The sequence below is a fragment of the Coenobita brevimanus genome, chromosome 57 (assembly GCF_032717465.1).
Source record: "Coenobita brevimanus isolate Jiangsu-jjx chromosome 57, ASM3271746v2, whole genome shotgun sequence".
NCBI lineage: Eukaryota > Metazoa > Arthropoda > Malacostraca > Decapoda > Coenobitidae > Coenobita > Coenobita brevimanus.
Window position 1 is genome coordinate 32075228 of NC_137010.1, and position 17594 is coordinate 32092821.

Here is a 17594-nt window from a genome sequence, read left to right on the forward strand (position 1 = left end):
TACTGTCGAGTTACCTAATACCGTGTTACTTTACAGAGCGACAAGGACAACATGGAAAACAAGAGAAGGAGCAGCACTGACCAGCCTGCAGAGACGCTGGTTATAAGACAGGTTAGAGCTACCCCACTTCCTGTCACTTTCTCTAATACTGCACTTTCACTTTCTCTAATACTGCACTTAACTATCTCACAATCTCTACCTATAATTGTCTGTCATTATCTTCATCATTTTCTCTTCCGTCTCTCTCACTTTCTCTAACACTTTTCTTTTAATTATTTCACTCTCTTTACAGCTATATTTGGTAATTTCACTTTTACAAACCATTTCTACCAAGTATCTGATTTTCTCCAATACTATTACTGTCTCGCTTTCTTTATCACCCCTATTACTTTCTCCAGCACTGCATTTAACTATCTCACTTTCTCAACTATCTATAACACTTTCTCTAACACTATATTCAACTGTCACTCTCTTTAACACTGTATTCAACTATTTCGCTATATATACCACTATTTAACGTTCTCATTTTCTCCACGATCTATCACTTTCTAAACTCTTTATCTCACTTTCCCTACCACACATCTCACTTTCTCTACCACTAACTTTACCTGTCTCATTGTTTTTACTACCATCTTTAATTGTCTCAGTGTCTTTACTATTCTCTTCAAGTATCTCACTTTCTACCACTATATTTAACACTCACTTTCTCAGTTACTATCTTTAACTATCTCACTCTACCCATCCTTGAATGAGCTCAGCTCATATCTCTCTCCCGCCTTCAGCTGATGTCTGTCTGTCTATCTTTCTTCATTCTTTAACTTTACTAGCTAACATCTGAAAGAAGGAAAATTACATACGTGGCTGTAATGGTAAATAATTATATAACTAAACTTAAAGATACATACATATATATATATATATATATATATATATATATATATATATATATATATATATATCATTTCCTGTGGCACCCTCGGGGATGCATAGGGCCTCGATGAACTCACACCACCACATCCTATCTTGTGCTAACTCCTCAAGATCTCCCCAACACTCATCTCCAGCTTCCCGTCTCATTGTCCTCACCCACGTCTCTTTTGGCCTTCCTCTACCTCTCCTACCAAGTGCCACCCACTCTGGTGTACCTCGTACTATTCCCTGTCTCCTATACACATGTCCTAGCCACTTCCATCGTGAGAACCTAACATATTCATCAACCGGCTGCACTCCCGTTATTTCTCTAATTCTACTATTTGGTATCCTTTCCCACCACTTAACTCCTAATATTCTTCTAAGTGCTTTGTTTTCAAACACCAAGAATTTATTTTCCATAGTCACTATATATATACCGGTACCGGTACCGTATATATGCAAATAAATCACTTCGTTACGCGTGATTCATGGATATGTTGTTATCCACAGGGAAAAGGAAAGACGAAAATGTCCCGAGAGCTTCCGTGTGATCACACGAGATTACACGGAAGCGCTCGGGACATTTCCGTCTTTCCTTTTCCTTGCGGATAACAACATACATATTATATATAAACGAGTATATATGTATATGTATATATATATCGATGGACAAACAGTGGTTACGAGACGATAAAAAGACGAAAATGGAGACGAACGTAAATAATAATTCCTCAATATCTGTGTGCCGTTATTTTTAACATTATCAATCTCTACTCCACAGACTACGGCCCCCACTCCAGAAGAACTGATGGAGATCTTGGTGAGTAGACGCGAAGCAGACGGGGTAAATATACTGTTTATCTGCTCACTGTGGCAGAGGATATGGGTATTTGTTAGGAAAGGTGCTAGTTACGAGCAAGCAAGCGTAGGAAAGCAATGTTTACGTTCAGCTGAGAAATGAGCGGCTGGACACAACACAGCCCGACCGCGATGGTTTTCGGAGGCTAACAACTTTTCTACTATGTGACATAGAGAAGAGGTTCTTTCAGCAGGTAGTAGATACAGGCAATAAATTTTGTTTCTTGCTATATATTTACTCATGAGACCAAAGAAACCCCTTGGAATCCCAGCTCTCCAAGGGAATGTACAGAGGGCTTCAATTGACATGCTCCACTGTGAAACTGATTTAAAGATTTCCTGTTGTAACACTAAGTTTTATGGCATGAATTCTAACAATTAAATATCGGATATTACACCCATAATTTTACATGAGCGTTTTTTCTATGTATTAGGGGGTGAAATCAGCAAGGGTAATCGCCCCATTTCTGGGTTTTATCATTTGATCAATAGCCAAGCATTTACCGCCGCAGTTCGTTGACATGAGCACAGAGAACTGAACACTGCGCGTGTGATATGCGTTGCGGTGCCTCGCTATATGCACATTCAGTGCTCGGAACATTTATGCGTTGTCGAAAACACGTGCCAGCCCGTTTTCCAGGTGCAAGCCCTTTTTCTAGGTGCAAGCTGAGCTGTTGTATACTAAAACGTTCTTGATGGTTACTATGGAAACCACTGAACTAAAAACTCTTGATTTAGATTCGGGACACAAACTTGGAAGATCCATTGTTTTTATCTGAGACGCTGGAATGCCCGGCGCCTACTCGAATCAGGTTTTACACTGAGGTTTATCTGTTTTGCTATTGTTGTTGTTGTTGTTGTTCATCGCATACTGCTTTTCGCGCATGCGTGTGTGTGTGTGTGTGTGTGTGTGTGTGTGTGTGTGTGTGTGTGTGTGTGTGTGTGTGTGTGTGTGTGTGTGTGTGTGTGTGTGTGTGTGTGTGTGTGTGTGTGTGTGTGTGTGTGTGTGTGTGTGTGTGTGTGTGTGTGTGTGTGTGTGTGTGTGTGTAAGAAAGAGAGAGAAAACGTGAGAAAGTAAGTACATTAGCTACATTATTCTTCTGTTATTATTCAACAACCTCACCAGAAATGTTGAGAGTTTGCACCAAGATGAAATTATGATAGGCGTTATGAACAAACGCTCGCTCGTTCGTCCCGCGCTCACAAAGCGCACTTTACTGGTAATGTCTGTGGCTTGTCGCTAATTCAACTCCTAACTTACACATCTGCTAACCTCTAACTTCTTAACATTTCCAACTCACTCATCATGCTTTTACTGTTACTGTTGTTCTTGTTGGATCATGACTGAGTAAACCTACCGAACAGACAGACAGCCAACACACTTGAGTTTTTGTGTTGTTGTCTAAGTTGCGTAAAGTTCGGAGAGTGTGACGTAATGCGTTTTATATGGTGTGTGGTTCAGCGTTACAGTGTGAAGAGGTGCGATGCATAGTGTCATGCAGTCTGTTATTATAGCCTAGAACCAGAGATAGGTCAGGTCCACGGCCTAGTCTACCCAGGTTCACCCTGCCTGACCTTTCAAGCTGTGTTTCCAAGCGGACTAGGGGGAGGGTTTGCACTGAGTTGATAGTCTGGCTTAAGTTTGTTAATTACATGGTCGGCGATTAAGTGTGCAGCTGTTGCTAGCACATACTTGCAGCTGCTTGTAGTGGAATGGTGGTGTAGATGTTACTGTCAGCGGCAGGGATGATTTTTATTCGTGTGGGAGTAACTCAGTGGTTTTGCATTCCGTTGATATGGGTACTGGCAGATGCTGTGTGATGATGTATTAAATATATTGTGTCCAGGTCAGATTAAGGCGGACGCTCAAAACATACCTGTAAATCTATGGATAATGTTTGCATGTACCGTATTCGGCAATGATACCACGTGTTCTGTTTTGTATGGTGTGGACTGCTGTGATGTGTGGTTGACAAGTTCAACAGTCATGCAGACCAGGCGTATTCTATTACTGATACTGTGCATTGTTTGTATACCGGATATATTGTGAATGTTCTTAGTGTAATGGGTCTTCTAATGAATCTGATAGTTGTAATGCACCTGTTAGTCATATTTTTAATGTCCTCTGCGATTAATGGTAAATGCTGTAATATAACTCAGTATTTTTCTAACTGTGTGTGATAGACTGGAGCGCTGTTTACTGTTATGCATACCGTACATACATACATACATCATCTAATCCTGCGCTGCCCCATGAGGAGCGTAGGAACCCGGAGCTAGGAAAGTTCGTCCTGACATTTGAGAGTAACCAGCCTCACTCATCCCTGAGTGGCATTACATGAGCAATAAACCCCAACCATCCCTTGGATATAAACCGATACAGGCTCAATCCGCTTGGAGTGCCTTAATTACCCACTAAACCACAAAGCGCCATAGCTTGCTTATATGGTTACCACCCAGCGTTGTAAATGGTTTCCCGGTGTACAGGAAACCATTTGCCTTGTCACTCAGTGCAGAGTCACCCGCAGACAGAAGGAAAAGGAAAGAAGAAGGGAAAGAAGGACATAAGAGGAAGGAAGGAAAGAAGGAAGAAAGAGATGAAAGGGCAGCCGCCCGACAGCAGCACTACATCCAGTGAGTGGATGTTATGTATTTCGGAAATAATTAATTATTAATTATTATGGCTGATAAGAAGTGTAACTACTCGTTTGTTAGGAGGTCCTTCCAGTATGTAAAAATAATGACAATGATGTCGAGGTCAAGTCGTTTCAGTGTTGTTATGGGTGGATGTTATGGTGGTGATATGTGGGTAGGATTCTGGCTGGACACTTCGGTCAGTAGGGACTGAGATGTCACATGTGCACAGGGCGAACAAACTATGAGATTCGAGGATGCCCTGAGTTACACAGATTAAGATCCCCCACCCCCTCTTTTTTTTCAGGGTGAGAAGGGGTTGCGTTGTCAATAGCAGCTGATGCTTGTCTCCATGTTGAAATTAAACAGATCATCCTTTTATATTTTTAGCGCACGTTTGATTTAGCACTATGTTCGTGATGGGGAAGCTTGGTACAGCGTGGCTCGCAGTAACGTCCGTGTAGGTGTTTCTTAGTTTGTCATCACAGGTTTATTGCATGAAGCAGAGCTGTGAAGTGATGAGAGTGGAAACTATGAAAGGAGCTGGGGGAATTGGTTGCAAGGGTTCGTGTCAGATTAGGCATTCTGTGTTCCTGGAAGGACTGGTTGACAGGACGACTTTGCACTTTTTCGTTTGTTATGAGGAGGGGGATAATTCTGCCAACTTTCCAGGTACTGGGGATCTGACGTGTTGATATGAGTCGTTATTAGTACTATATATATATATATATATATATATATATATATATATATATATATATATATATATATATATATATATATATATATATATATATATATATATATATATATATATATATCATCCAATCCTACACTGCCCCATGAGGATCATAGGAGCCCTGGGCTAGGCAGTTGGTCCCGACATTTAAGATGAGAGTGACCAGCCTCACTCATCTCTGAGTGGCATTACATGAGCAATTAACCCCAACCACCCCTTAGATATAAACCTTCACCGGCTCAATCCGACTGGAGCACAATAATTACCCATTAAACCACCAGGTGCCAAAATTTGGTTATATGGTTACCACCCAGCGTAGTAAATAGTTTCCTGGTGTACAGGAAACCATTTGGCTTGTCACTCAGTGTAGAGTCACCCACAGGCAGAAAGACGAGGAAAGAATGAAGGAAAGAAAGACAGAACAGGGAGTGTAAGGTTACCCGTAGGCAGAAGGACAAGGAAAGAATGAAGGAAAGGAAGACAGAAGAGGATGGATGAAAAGAAGGATGGAGGAGAGGAAAGGGCAGACACCTGACAGCAGCACTACATCGAGTGAGCGGATGGTGAGCGCCCCCACCTACATATATATATATATATATATATATATATATATATATATATATATATATATATATATATATATATATATATATATATATATATATATATATATATATATATATATATATATATATATATATATATATATGTATATATATATATATATATATATATATATATATATATATATATATATATCATTGCAATGATGCCTTTATATCCCACTATTACCTCTACCAGCAAAATCTCGTATTCCACAAGTAACCTTATACTACGTCTGTCCCTCCACTATCCCTCCCATCCACCACCGCTAATGCCACCTATCATTAACCTCTATTCCCTTCATCCTCCACTACCTCCATCTCCTCTAACTCACCACTAACTTGTCCCCCTCACCCCCAGCCCCAGACGATGACGGTACACATGACATTCGAGCTGAAGTCCAAGGAGGGTGAGTGTAAAATCAGTCGGCCTTCCTCCGCCCAGCTGGCAGCATCAGTACACGCCAGGCTGGCCAACTATGTCGCCGCCACGGGACAGGTAACAACACCGCCCTAATGGTATACATGGACTTTCGTTCTTAGGTGATTCACTCCCCCCCCCCCTCTCTCTCTCTCTCTCTCTCTCTCTCTCTCTCTGTCAGGTTCACAATCAGATTTCCTTTTCGGAGAGGAAACGAAATCTCAAGTTACCTACTCTGGCTTAAAAGTGAGATATGTTCCTTCTTTTTAATTCAGGATTTTTGTACCACTTTTATTCATCACTCACTCAATTCATCATGTCATTCATTTCACTACTTATCTCATTCATACGGCACACATGTGCTTTTTATTCACTTCTTACCCATGTCTTATTCACCTTTCCTTACCCATATAACACACCTTACACCCATCACTCACCCACACCTTTCATCCCTCTGCTATCCATATCTAATTCACAGCTCATCCACTTCCCATCCTAGTTCATTCCTCCCTCATCCATCACACTGCCACCTATCCATTAATAATTTAACTCATATCTATTTAGCATTTACTCATCCACCCTTCACCTACCATTCATTCACCTGTAGCTCACCTTGGAATCATCTCTCACTCACATCTAATCCTGCCCTTTACCCATCTCTCACCCACCTTTCTTCCATCTTCCACCCACCCTTCACTCATCCTTCAACCATCTCATCCATCCATCCCACATCATTCATCCACCTATTCCAACCTACCCTCCTCCACACTCATCCACATCCTAACGTTTACCCATCTCATCTATATCCATTCCTTCCACATCACTCATCCACCCATTCCATCCTACCCTTCCCCCCCCCATTGATCCACATCCTTACTTTCACCCATCTCATCTAAATCCATTTCTCTCACACCACTCATCCATCTATCCTTGCCGACTCCTTCCACCCACTGATCCACCTGCCATTCACCCCACAGACGATCAACATCAACAACGTGGTGGAGTGGTTGGGTGGACCTCTGGTGGATGAGGGCCTGGCCACCCACTCCGTCCTCACCATACCCATATTTAACTCCGCCAGGGACATCCTCGGCGTGGCACAGATGATTAATAAGGTAAATACGGTACAGTTTGTGGGTTGAATGCATGACAGAGTTGATGTGGTGGGTGTGGAAGACGCAACAGAATTAATAAGGCGTACGCAGAAGACGCAACAGAACTGATGCGGTGAGTATGGAAGACGCAACAGAACTGACAGGGTGGATGTGGAAGAAGCGACAGAGTTGATAAGGTGGGTGTGGAAGAAGCGACAGAGTTGATGCGGTGGGTGTGGAAGACGCGACAGAGTTGATGCGGTGGGTGTGGATGCGACAGAGTTGATGCGGTGGGTGTGGAAGACGCGACAGAGTTGATGCGGTGGGTGTGGAAGACGCGACAGAGTTGATGTGGTGGGTGTGGAAGACGCGACAGAGTTGATGTGGTGGGTGTGGAAGACGCGACAGAGTTGATGTGGTGGGTGTGGAAGACGCGACAGAGTTGATGTGGTGGGTGTGGAAGACACTGTTCTACCCATTCACTATATTCTGTCTCCCAGGGCTAAAGTAACATCGTTTGGGGACAGCAGGTACAGGATACAAAGATGCCACACGACTGAAAAAATAAACCCCCTTCAACCAGAAGCATGTTTCAAAATTTATTCAAGATACAGTCAAACAGCTAAATTAAACTTGGGAAAATTCGCGTACCTTCAGAAGTTAAAAACATTCCAATTAATGAAGACTGTTTCTGACGCCATCCTCAAGAGGTCGCCATAAGGATTATAAAACTGTCTGGTGGTAACAATAATAAAAAAACAAACATCGTATTAAAGGAGTTACGATAAATGGTTTTTTACCCCTTAAAGTACACGGCCGTTCCAATTAAAAGCTGAATATAAACACATGTTCGTAATAAGGTGGAGATTGATATGGGTGAGCAGTTAATTGGGGAGGTGGATTTGGTAGATGACGGTGCACTGAACTGAAAACGTATGCATTTCACCATCGGAAATTAACACTGGGAATAGATGATGATGATATGATGATGAATCAAAACGTAACTTATAAATATTAACACATTTATGATTGAAGTTATAGAGACATTCATTTGAAATATTATTTACTAATCTTGCATTTTTCTCTCCTTTCCCTTTGTCAACTTCTCTTCCTTCTCTCTCTCTCTCTCTCTCTCCCTTTCACCTTTACTCCCCTTCATCCATCCTCTCTCCCTTCTCATTCGCAATTTCTTTTTCTGATTCCTCTTGATTGACTCTCTCTCTCTCTCTCTCTCTCTCTCTCTCACACACACACACACACACACACACACACACACACACATTTACTCCACTTCATCCATCGTCTCTCCCTCTCATTCCCAATTTCTTTATCTAATTCCTCTCTCTCTCCCTCTCTCTCGTTTTTTTTCTCCCATTCCCCCTTTTCCATTTATTCATATACAATTTAATCACACTCTCTTAATCGACTGTCTTTCTCACCCTCCTCTCCCTCTTCCTCCTCTACACCCTTTCCTTCGATTAATTTATTTTCCCTCCTCTTCCCCTCCCTTCCTCCTCCTTCCCTCCATTCTCTGTCTCTTTCCCTCCCTTCCCTCCCTTTTCCCTCTCCTCTACTCTCTGTCTCCCCTCCTCTTCTCCATCGTCCCCTCCCTACCCTCTCCCTCTCACCCTTCCTTTATTCCTCCTCCCCTATCATCATCTTCGTCCTCCTCTCTTATCATCCTCTCCCTCATCTTTCCCTCCCTATCTTTCACCACACACACACACACACACACACACACACACACACACTTTTTACACACATACATATAAACAAACCAATATTTCTCTCTCTCTCTCTCTCTCTCTCTCTCTCTCTCTCTCTCTCTCTCTCTCTCTCTCTCTCTCTCCCCAACTATACTCCCCTCAATCCTCTGCAATCCCTTCCGATTTATTTCACTTTTCCTTCCCTCCTATGTATCACCTTCCCCCACGACTCTCTCTCTCTCTCTCTCTCTCTCTCTCTCACACAGGAATCCGGACTGCACTTCACCGACCATGACATCAACACCTTCGAGGCTTTTGCTATATTTTGTGGCCTCGGCATCCAGAATACTCAAGTCTACGAAAAGGCCTGTAAGTGAGAGAGAGAGTGTGTGTGTGTGTGTGTGTGTGTGTGTGTGTGTGTGTGTGTGTGTTTTACCTTCCACAAGTGGGTGTTGCAGATAAATGAAAACAAAAAAGTCACCCTTATACTTTCCAACAGGATGGGTTAAACAAAATTAATACTGCATAAATACCGCATAAAATCGTCTTGTGGCAGGAAGAATATGAAAAAAAAATACAGAGTTCAGAGCTTAGGCAACTTGTAATAGGTCTTAATATACCAGGCCTCATATACAGTACTGCCTTTTCCAGCACGCTCTGTTCCTCTCACTCTCTTGTATACTTAAGCTTCTAAGACTAACACCTCCTTCCGTCACCTCCTTGGCTTCCCCTTCCTCCTGCTCCCTCTACATCCGATCTGCCAGTCAGTTTATCATCACCTCCTTGCCCATTCTCTCTAACTGATCACTTTAAAGCGTCCTAGTCAGCATTTCCAATCATACTGCATCTACTTCCTCATTTTCCTTTGATTTTTTTTTTTTTTACTTCAATAAACCATTTCATCTTACACAGACTTTACAAACTTCATTTCAACAGGTCAACCTTCTTTCGTCCTTTGTTTCACTGCAACATGATGCCTCTCAACCAGTTTATAAACAAACACAACCCTAGTAAGCTTTCACACACATAATCATCTTCAACAGAGTACAGTGACCTCCCTTCACACACACACACACACACACACACACACACACACACACACACCAATGGCTCATATCATTCTGTCTGTTCTTCCAATCTAGGGCTCGCTCTAAATCGAGTGTTCCTTGAGCTATGTTTGCCTCTAATTTAAGCGTTCCAGTTTCTTCACTCCTTCTTTTTGCTTTTATTTTCAATCTGCATGTCCGCCTCCAGGCCACTTCTTATTTATTTATTTTTTTTAACATTCGCTTTAATTTTCCCACTCACATACTCTCCAAGACTCGGAATAAAGACATACAAATATTATTTTCCGCGGGTCACCTGGGCTGTGTCAAATGAAAACGGTATCAGAATTCACCTACCTTTCAGACTCCTGGTCATCCTCCTTTCGGGACTTTGGCGAAAGCTTTGCCATTGCACTTGACATCTCAAAGGCTTTCGATCGAGTCTGGCATAAATCTTTAATTTCCAAACTACGCTCCTACGGTTTCTATCCTTCTATCTGTGCCTTCATCGATAGCTTCCTTTCTGGTCGTTCTATAGACGCTGTTGTAGACGGCCATCGTTCTTCTCCTAGATCTATCAACAGTGGTGTTCCTCAGGGCTCTGTCCTATCACCAACTCTCTTCCTTTTATTCATCAATGATCTAAGCTGTACATCTAACCCTATCCACTCATACGCTGATGACTCCACTCTTCACCTTTCCATTCGGTTCCCGCAACGCCCATCTGAACAGTTACTTCAACAAACAAGGGATGAGGCTATGGCACACCTAATGTCTGACTTGGCTCGTATCTCTGACTGGGGTAAAAATAATCTGGTTGTTTTTAATGCATCTAAGACTCAGTTATTACACCTATCAACCCGACAAAATCTTCCACAGGTATACCCACTAATGTTTAATAATATTCAGCTTGATCCTGCATCATCCTTGAACATGCTTGGGGTTTCATTTACTCGGGACTTATCTTGGAAAGATCATATTACATCTCTTGTAAAATCTGCTTCCAAGAGATTGGGTGTGCTAAGCCGACTCCGCTCTTTCTTTACCCCTGCACAATTGTTGACTCTATACAGGGGTTTTATCCGCCCCTGTGTGGAGTACAACTCTCATGTGTGGGGAGGCTCCCCGCATACAGCTCTTCTCAATAGGGTGGAGTCAAAGGCTTTTCGTCTCATTAACTCTCCTCCTCTTACTGACTCCCTTCAACCTCTGTCTCTTCGCCGCACTGTTGCATCTTTATCTCTTTTCTATCGCTACTTTAATGGTCACTGCTCCTCTGAACTGTCTGCTTGCATTCCTCCACCTCTACGACGGGCGCGTAGCACCCGTCTGGCAGCAAACTCTCATCCCTTTTCTGTCCAACTCTCTAATGCAAGAGTTAACCGTTATTCCCAGTCTTTCATTTATGCAACAGGTCAGCTCTGGAACTGTCTCCCTCTGTCTGTATATCCTGCTGCCTATGATCTCCAGTCTTTCAAACGCAGTGTGTCCAGGCATCTCAAAATGATCGGATCTTGAATTTGGCTCTCTATTGTATTTTGTTTTTCTCTTGGAGGGAACTGTTACTGCAGGCTCATGGCCTTTGGTTCCTTCTTCCTCGCATTAAAAAAAAAAAAAAAAAAAAAAAAAAAAAAAAAACTTCGTGCCTTCTTCATATTTCCTAAACCAGTCCAGCTCTCCAGTGCTCTTTTGGTTACACTTCCCCACCACCTCATCCTCAAATCAGGTCAACCTTCAAGGGCCACACTCTCCACCCTCCCCCTTCCTGCCCATACACATGGCCTACTCATTAGGTACAAACATTTCAAGTACTCAAAATATTCCCTTCCAATCTATGTAACTGCAAAACCAGTCACGAAGCATCTCAACAAATTTTGCCATAAATCATACCCAAATACCGAGTGATTTATACTGTGAAAATATACACCGCCACGCCTTCCTCACAATAAGCGTAATTTCAGTATGGATCCGTTTTACATTTCAGCAACTGACGACACTCTGAAACAAGAAATAGTTTTATCACAGAATAGTTTTACATTTCAGCAACTGATGACACCGTGAAACAAGATATACTGTAGTTTTGTCACAGGATTAATCCAAGTTCAAATAAAACTACATAGGTGTGCAGCTGTAGTCAGGAATATCGCTCAAGTTTTAAGTCGAACAATTATGAAACTTTTACATGATATTCTAGAGTCTGCTGTATCTCGAGGATCACATCACTGGGTTTCGGAAAGCATTGCTCGCTGTCTCGTTAATTATCGTACGGATGTGGATCGATATTAGTCTCCGCATTAGTACCTCTCTTCGCACACGTTTTTCCAAGCCAAACACCTGTTCAGCGCACACTCCGTCACACGTCAAACCTCCTTGTTCTTTCCGAATGAAGTTATATTGTTCTTAATTATCACACTTCCCTACACCTTCTCTTGTATGCTCTATATATATACCGTTAATTTATGCGTTCTTATGCTCCTTGGCCTTTATATACTGTGACATGATTTATAGGCTACATAAATACACAAACTGTCATATTTTTACTTACTTTCTTCCAGCCGTCAGGTAATACGCAAACAGTAATTTAACCTCTTCAGTACGAGACGCCCTTCCTGAGCTTAATTCGTTCAGGTAGTGATAGCATTTAAAATAATAATAATGATAATAATAATAATAATAATAATAATAATAATAATATCTACGGTGTTGAAGGTTTACTAATATTCCTTCAGAGAGGCAGAGAACTTATTAAATCGTTTGAAGTTTGCCAGAATAAAATGCAAAGGCGTCGTCGTACTGAAAGGAAAACACAACGGATCTTAACACTCACCACACCCATGAGGGGAAGCGTCAGAGGCGATCTGGAATATAAAGAGAATTAGATTAATCTGAGGTACATTTGGGTATATTAGTGTCTCTTCGCATATGCTTGACCTTTAATGTTTTTCAGTAGAGCTAGATATACTCTCTCTCTCTCTCCCAACGCATCCTCACACTCCACCTCTCCATGCAGGCCGCCTGATGGCACGACAGCAGGTAGCCTTGGAGTGCCTCAGCTACCACGCCACCGCCTCCAAGGAAGACACGGACAGACTTAAAACAGCGGAGATCCCCACAGCAAAGGACTTCGACCTTTATAAGTCAGTTGCCCCTGTAGCTTTGGTTTTCTTTGATGCAGCGTTTTTCTTACTTTTTCGGAGGTAACTTCACTACATTTATAAACTTAATAACTTTTTTTTTTTTTTTTTTTTTTTCCCAAATGTCGACTGCACCATGATTTTCTTTTTCATTTTTTAAACAGGTGAATTTAGGTCACGGCAATAATAATAATAATAGTAATAATAATAATAATAATAAGACGGTATTCATCACCATCTCCTTCATCATCATCATCATCATCATCATCATCATCATCAACCAGGCAGTAGGGGATGCATTCTATGGCGAGATGAACAGAGTGTAGGCTGAACAGGAAGCCACTGACAGAAGGGATAATGAACAATACAAAGCTCTCAAGAACAACCTCCTGAGAGTTACTGCTTCAGTGTGTAGATGGGCAAGGGGCCCACCAAGACATAAAGTAACTTGGTGGTGGGATGAGGATATAGAAGCTGCAGTTAAGGGGAAAAGAAGGCTTTTCCGGGAATGGAAAAAGGGTAGTAACACACAGGAATACTTGGCTGCCAAGCGTAGGGCTAGAAAAGAGGCTTACAGGGCAAAGTGTAAGTCTCAGAGACTTTTACTTGATAACCTAAATAATGGGGAGAGGAAGAATATGATACTTAAGGAGGCAAACCAGATGAAAAGGGAAAACAGGAATATCATAGATGAGCAGTGTGTGAAGAATGATGAAGGAAAGGTAGTGGTGAACAGTGGGGATATTAAAGACGCCAGGACACAGCATTACAACCGGTTGTTGAATGACGAATTTGGCTGGGACAGGGAAGGTTTAGAGCTGGCAGATCCAGTGTCTGGCCCTTGGCCTTTGATTGACGCTGCTACTGTGAGCAGGGCAATAGGTAGGATACAGGTGAGGAAGGCAGCAGGTGTGTCTGGGCTGACTGCAGAATTGCTGAAAGCCTCAGGAGATATAGGAGTGGGGTTAGTCACTGAGCTGGAAAATACGAATATGTGTGTTGTTGTTCCAGATGACTGGTTGAATAGTGTAATTATAAAATGTGTACAAGGGGAGGGTTGATGCCCTGGAAAGAGGAAATAATAGAGGCATAAAGCTTTTGGACCTGACAATGAAGATAATGGAGAAAGCTCTAAAAGGTATGATTAGAGTGAATACTGAAGAGATGCAGCTTGGGTCTGTGCCAGGCAAAGGGACCACTGATGCCATCTTTATTGTTCGACAGCTTCAGGAAAAATATATAGGAAAGAAATGGTATCCGTACTTTGTTTTTGTTGATATGGAAAGTCCTTTGACAGAGTCCCTAAAGAGGTGGTGAAGGGGGCAATGAGAAAGCTTGGGATCGAGGATTGGCTGGTTAGAGTGGTTATGGTTATGTACAGAGTGGTGCAAAAGTAGGTTGGCATTTACCATTTATTCCAACACAAAAGACACACTTTCAGTCTCGCAAGTGTTCAAAGTGTCCGCCCTCACCATTGACACATTCCTGGAGCCTGTCAGCCACACTTCGACACGTAAGAGTTTTACATAACATATGACTTTTACAAACATAATAAAACATAATGTCAACCTACTTTGGTACCACCCTGTATGTGGGTGCTTGCACTCAGGTAAGGGCGAATGGAGATTTCAGCGATGGGATTTCCGTGAATGCTGGTGTGCATCAGGGATCAGTCTTGAGCCCCTTGTTGTTCAACATGGACCACGACGAACAACAAGGGGCTCATGGGGTACCATGATTCATGGTACTTAAAGTCCTCCCAAGTGACTTCAAAAATGGACTCCCATGGGAGATGACGTATGCTGATGAGTTGGTGTTGATTGCAGAGAATGAAAGGGAGGCGGGGGAAAGACTTAGGAAGTGGAGAGATGGTATGAGGCACAAGGGCTTAAGAGCAAATGCAGATAAAACAAAAGTGATGGTATCAAGGGCTGGTGGCGGTACTGTCAAAGAAGAGGGAAAGTGGCCATGTGCGATTTGTCACAAGGGCGTGGGAAGTAATTCCATACTGTGCAGTATCTGTGATAAATGGGTGCATAAGAGATGTAATGGTATTAGAGGCAGACTGCGAGATAATGCTGATATCATGTGTGCGGTGTGTCAAGCAGGGCATGTGGAGATTGTCAGGTGTGTGTAAGTTTTGTTATTTGGGAGACATGTTATGTGCTGTAGGTGGTGCTGCAGCTGGCTCTGTGGCTAGAGTGAGGATTGGTTGGAAGAAGTTCAGGGAGCTGTTGCCTCTCATGACACTGACAGGGCTCTCCCTCCGTGCTAAAGAATCTTTGAATGAGGCATGTGTTAGGAGTGCAATGCTGTATGGCAGTGAGACGTAGGCATTAAAGGAAGAGGAGTTTCGCAGGCTCAAACGTAAAGAAATGACAATGATTAGGTGGGTGTGCAGTGCGTCCCTGCGTGCGAGGCCTGGAGGGAGCTAGGTTTACGATGGAAGAGCTGAGAGGTAGGATGGGACTGGAGTGTACTAGAGCTGCGATGAGGAGAGGTAGATTGAGATGGTTTGGGCATGTGGAGAGGATAGGGGATGATAACTGGGTACAGAAAGCGAGAAGTGTTAACGTTCGGGGCGGGGTTGCGAGGCAGACCGAAAAAGACCTGGGACGAGGTCACTGAGCATGACCTCAGGGATAGGGGACTGAACAGGTAAGCTGCCAGAGATCGAGTAGCATGAACAGCCGCCATTAGGCGACCAAGGCCGAATGCAAGCATGCTGGAGGCTTTAAAAACGAAACGAATTATCATCATCATCATCATCATCACCTCTTTTCCCACTCCAGAGATGGGTACGGTAGGTTCAGAGGGATGAGGGAAAAACATGACTGAAGGTGAGCTAAACAACAGCTGACCCAATGAAATCACTCGCACACTCACTCACCTTACAATTCAAGGCCCCAGAATCCTGACTACAGCACAGAGGAATATTCTTCCATAGAACTGCTTTTGAAGAAGAGTATTAAAGTCAGTCCAGCGACGACCAGTTTAAGAAAGGTTTGTCAGCCCATGTCATGCACTCCTCCACACTTGATCCAACAAGCTCGACCACTGTCACTCAGTCTCCGTACCTCGTTTTCTTAAACATTCATTACCCATATCTATCCACCGTCTTCTTGGCCTTCCACACTTCCTCTTACCTTCAAACTTACGTATATTCTATTTCCGAAATAGTAATAGTGATGATGGTGATGATGATGATGATGATGATGATGATGATGATGATGATGATGATGATGATGATGAAGATGAAGATGATGATGATGATGATGATGATGATGATGAGGAGGAGGAGGAGGAGGATAATAATAATAATAATAATAATAATAATAATAGCTACTGTTTCTTACAATGACCTTCACCCCATCGGGAAGATTTTGATTTTTTAAAAATCAGCAATGGCCCATGCCAGGACACATAACCTGGGTCCTTCTGATTCCTTGTGCAGTCTCCGGTTCTCCTGGAATCGTTGCGAGACTCTGAGGCGAGAATAATGATGATAATACCAGCGAAAAAAAACAGTCTCCACCTACGACACTAATAATAATACTGTAATAGAGAAAACTACACGTAAAACAACAATAACATCAGTAACAACTAGAATGGCACTCAGTAGAGCGCATACCTCCGCCAAGGCCCAACATGCAGTTCCTTTTAATTCAATCAAGTCTAATTCAATATCAAATGCACCTTTTTCGGATCCGCACCAAAATCTAATGAAATCTATTCTGGGCCAAGGCCCATTCTTCTACCAACTTTTGTGGAAATCTGTCCAGTAGTTTTTGTGTAATCTTGCTCACAAACCAACCAACCAACCAACCAACAAACAAACGGACAGGGGTAATAACAAAAAGCACATCAATAACAATATCAACTAAAATGACACCAACAGCAAAAAACAACAGCAATAGCAATAATAGCAAATGAGATCAATAACAACAAGCATAACAATAAAAAACAATGAAAATAACACTCAACAAATAACAACAAAAATCCTCAATATAACACTGAGTCAATAAAATATCTGTACAGTGGAAGCCTGGCATCCACATCTCCACTGCGAGGCCTCCAGACACTGTGATGCTCCTTTACGAGTACTCACATCCCGACCCATTGTAATGGATGTAGCAGTGAGTTAAGTCAAAATGGTCACAGTGGTTGGGAAATGTATATGAATGCGTATAAATGACCATGACATAAATAACATGAATACCCTAACATTACGCTCTCCTTTACAGCTTCGACTTCTGTGATTTCGTGCTGAATGACGAGGAGACCTGCAAGTGTGTTATAAGGATGTTCATGGACCTGGACCTACTGGCACGCTTCCAAATCCCCTACGAGGTGAGAAACAGATACACAGACCACGTACATCTTTACAGTGCCAAAGAAGCAGTGCTGCCTTAACATGAAGAAACAGTCTCATTTACTCACAGAGAACA

At 42.4% G+C, this 17594-nt stretch overlaps 1 protein-coding gene across 1 annotated transcript in view; it reads left to right on the top strand.

The window, feature by feature from the left end:
- Pde6 (phosphodiesterase 6) overlaps nucleotides 1–17594 on the top strand; it is a 100646-nt gene that overhangs the window by 57852 nt on the left and 25200 nt on the right. The window contains exons 9-15 of the mRNA XM_080274058.1: nucleotides 37–111; nucleotides 1694–1732; nucleotides 6107–6244; nucleotides 7144–7281; nucleotides 9233–9335; nucleotides 13023–13149; nucleotides 17391–17496. Of these exons, the coding sequence (XP_080130184.1) occupies nucleotides 37–111; nucleotides 1694–1732; nucleotides 6107–6244; nucleotides 7144–7281; nucleotides 9233–9335; nucleotides 13023–13149; nucleotides 17391–17496 (726 nt within the window). The remainder of the gene's footprint in view (nucleotides 1–36; nucleotides 112–1693; nucleotides 1733–6106; nucleotides 6245–7143; nucleotides 7282–9232; nucleotides 9336–13022; nucleotides 13150–17390; nucleotides 17497–17594) is intronic.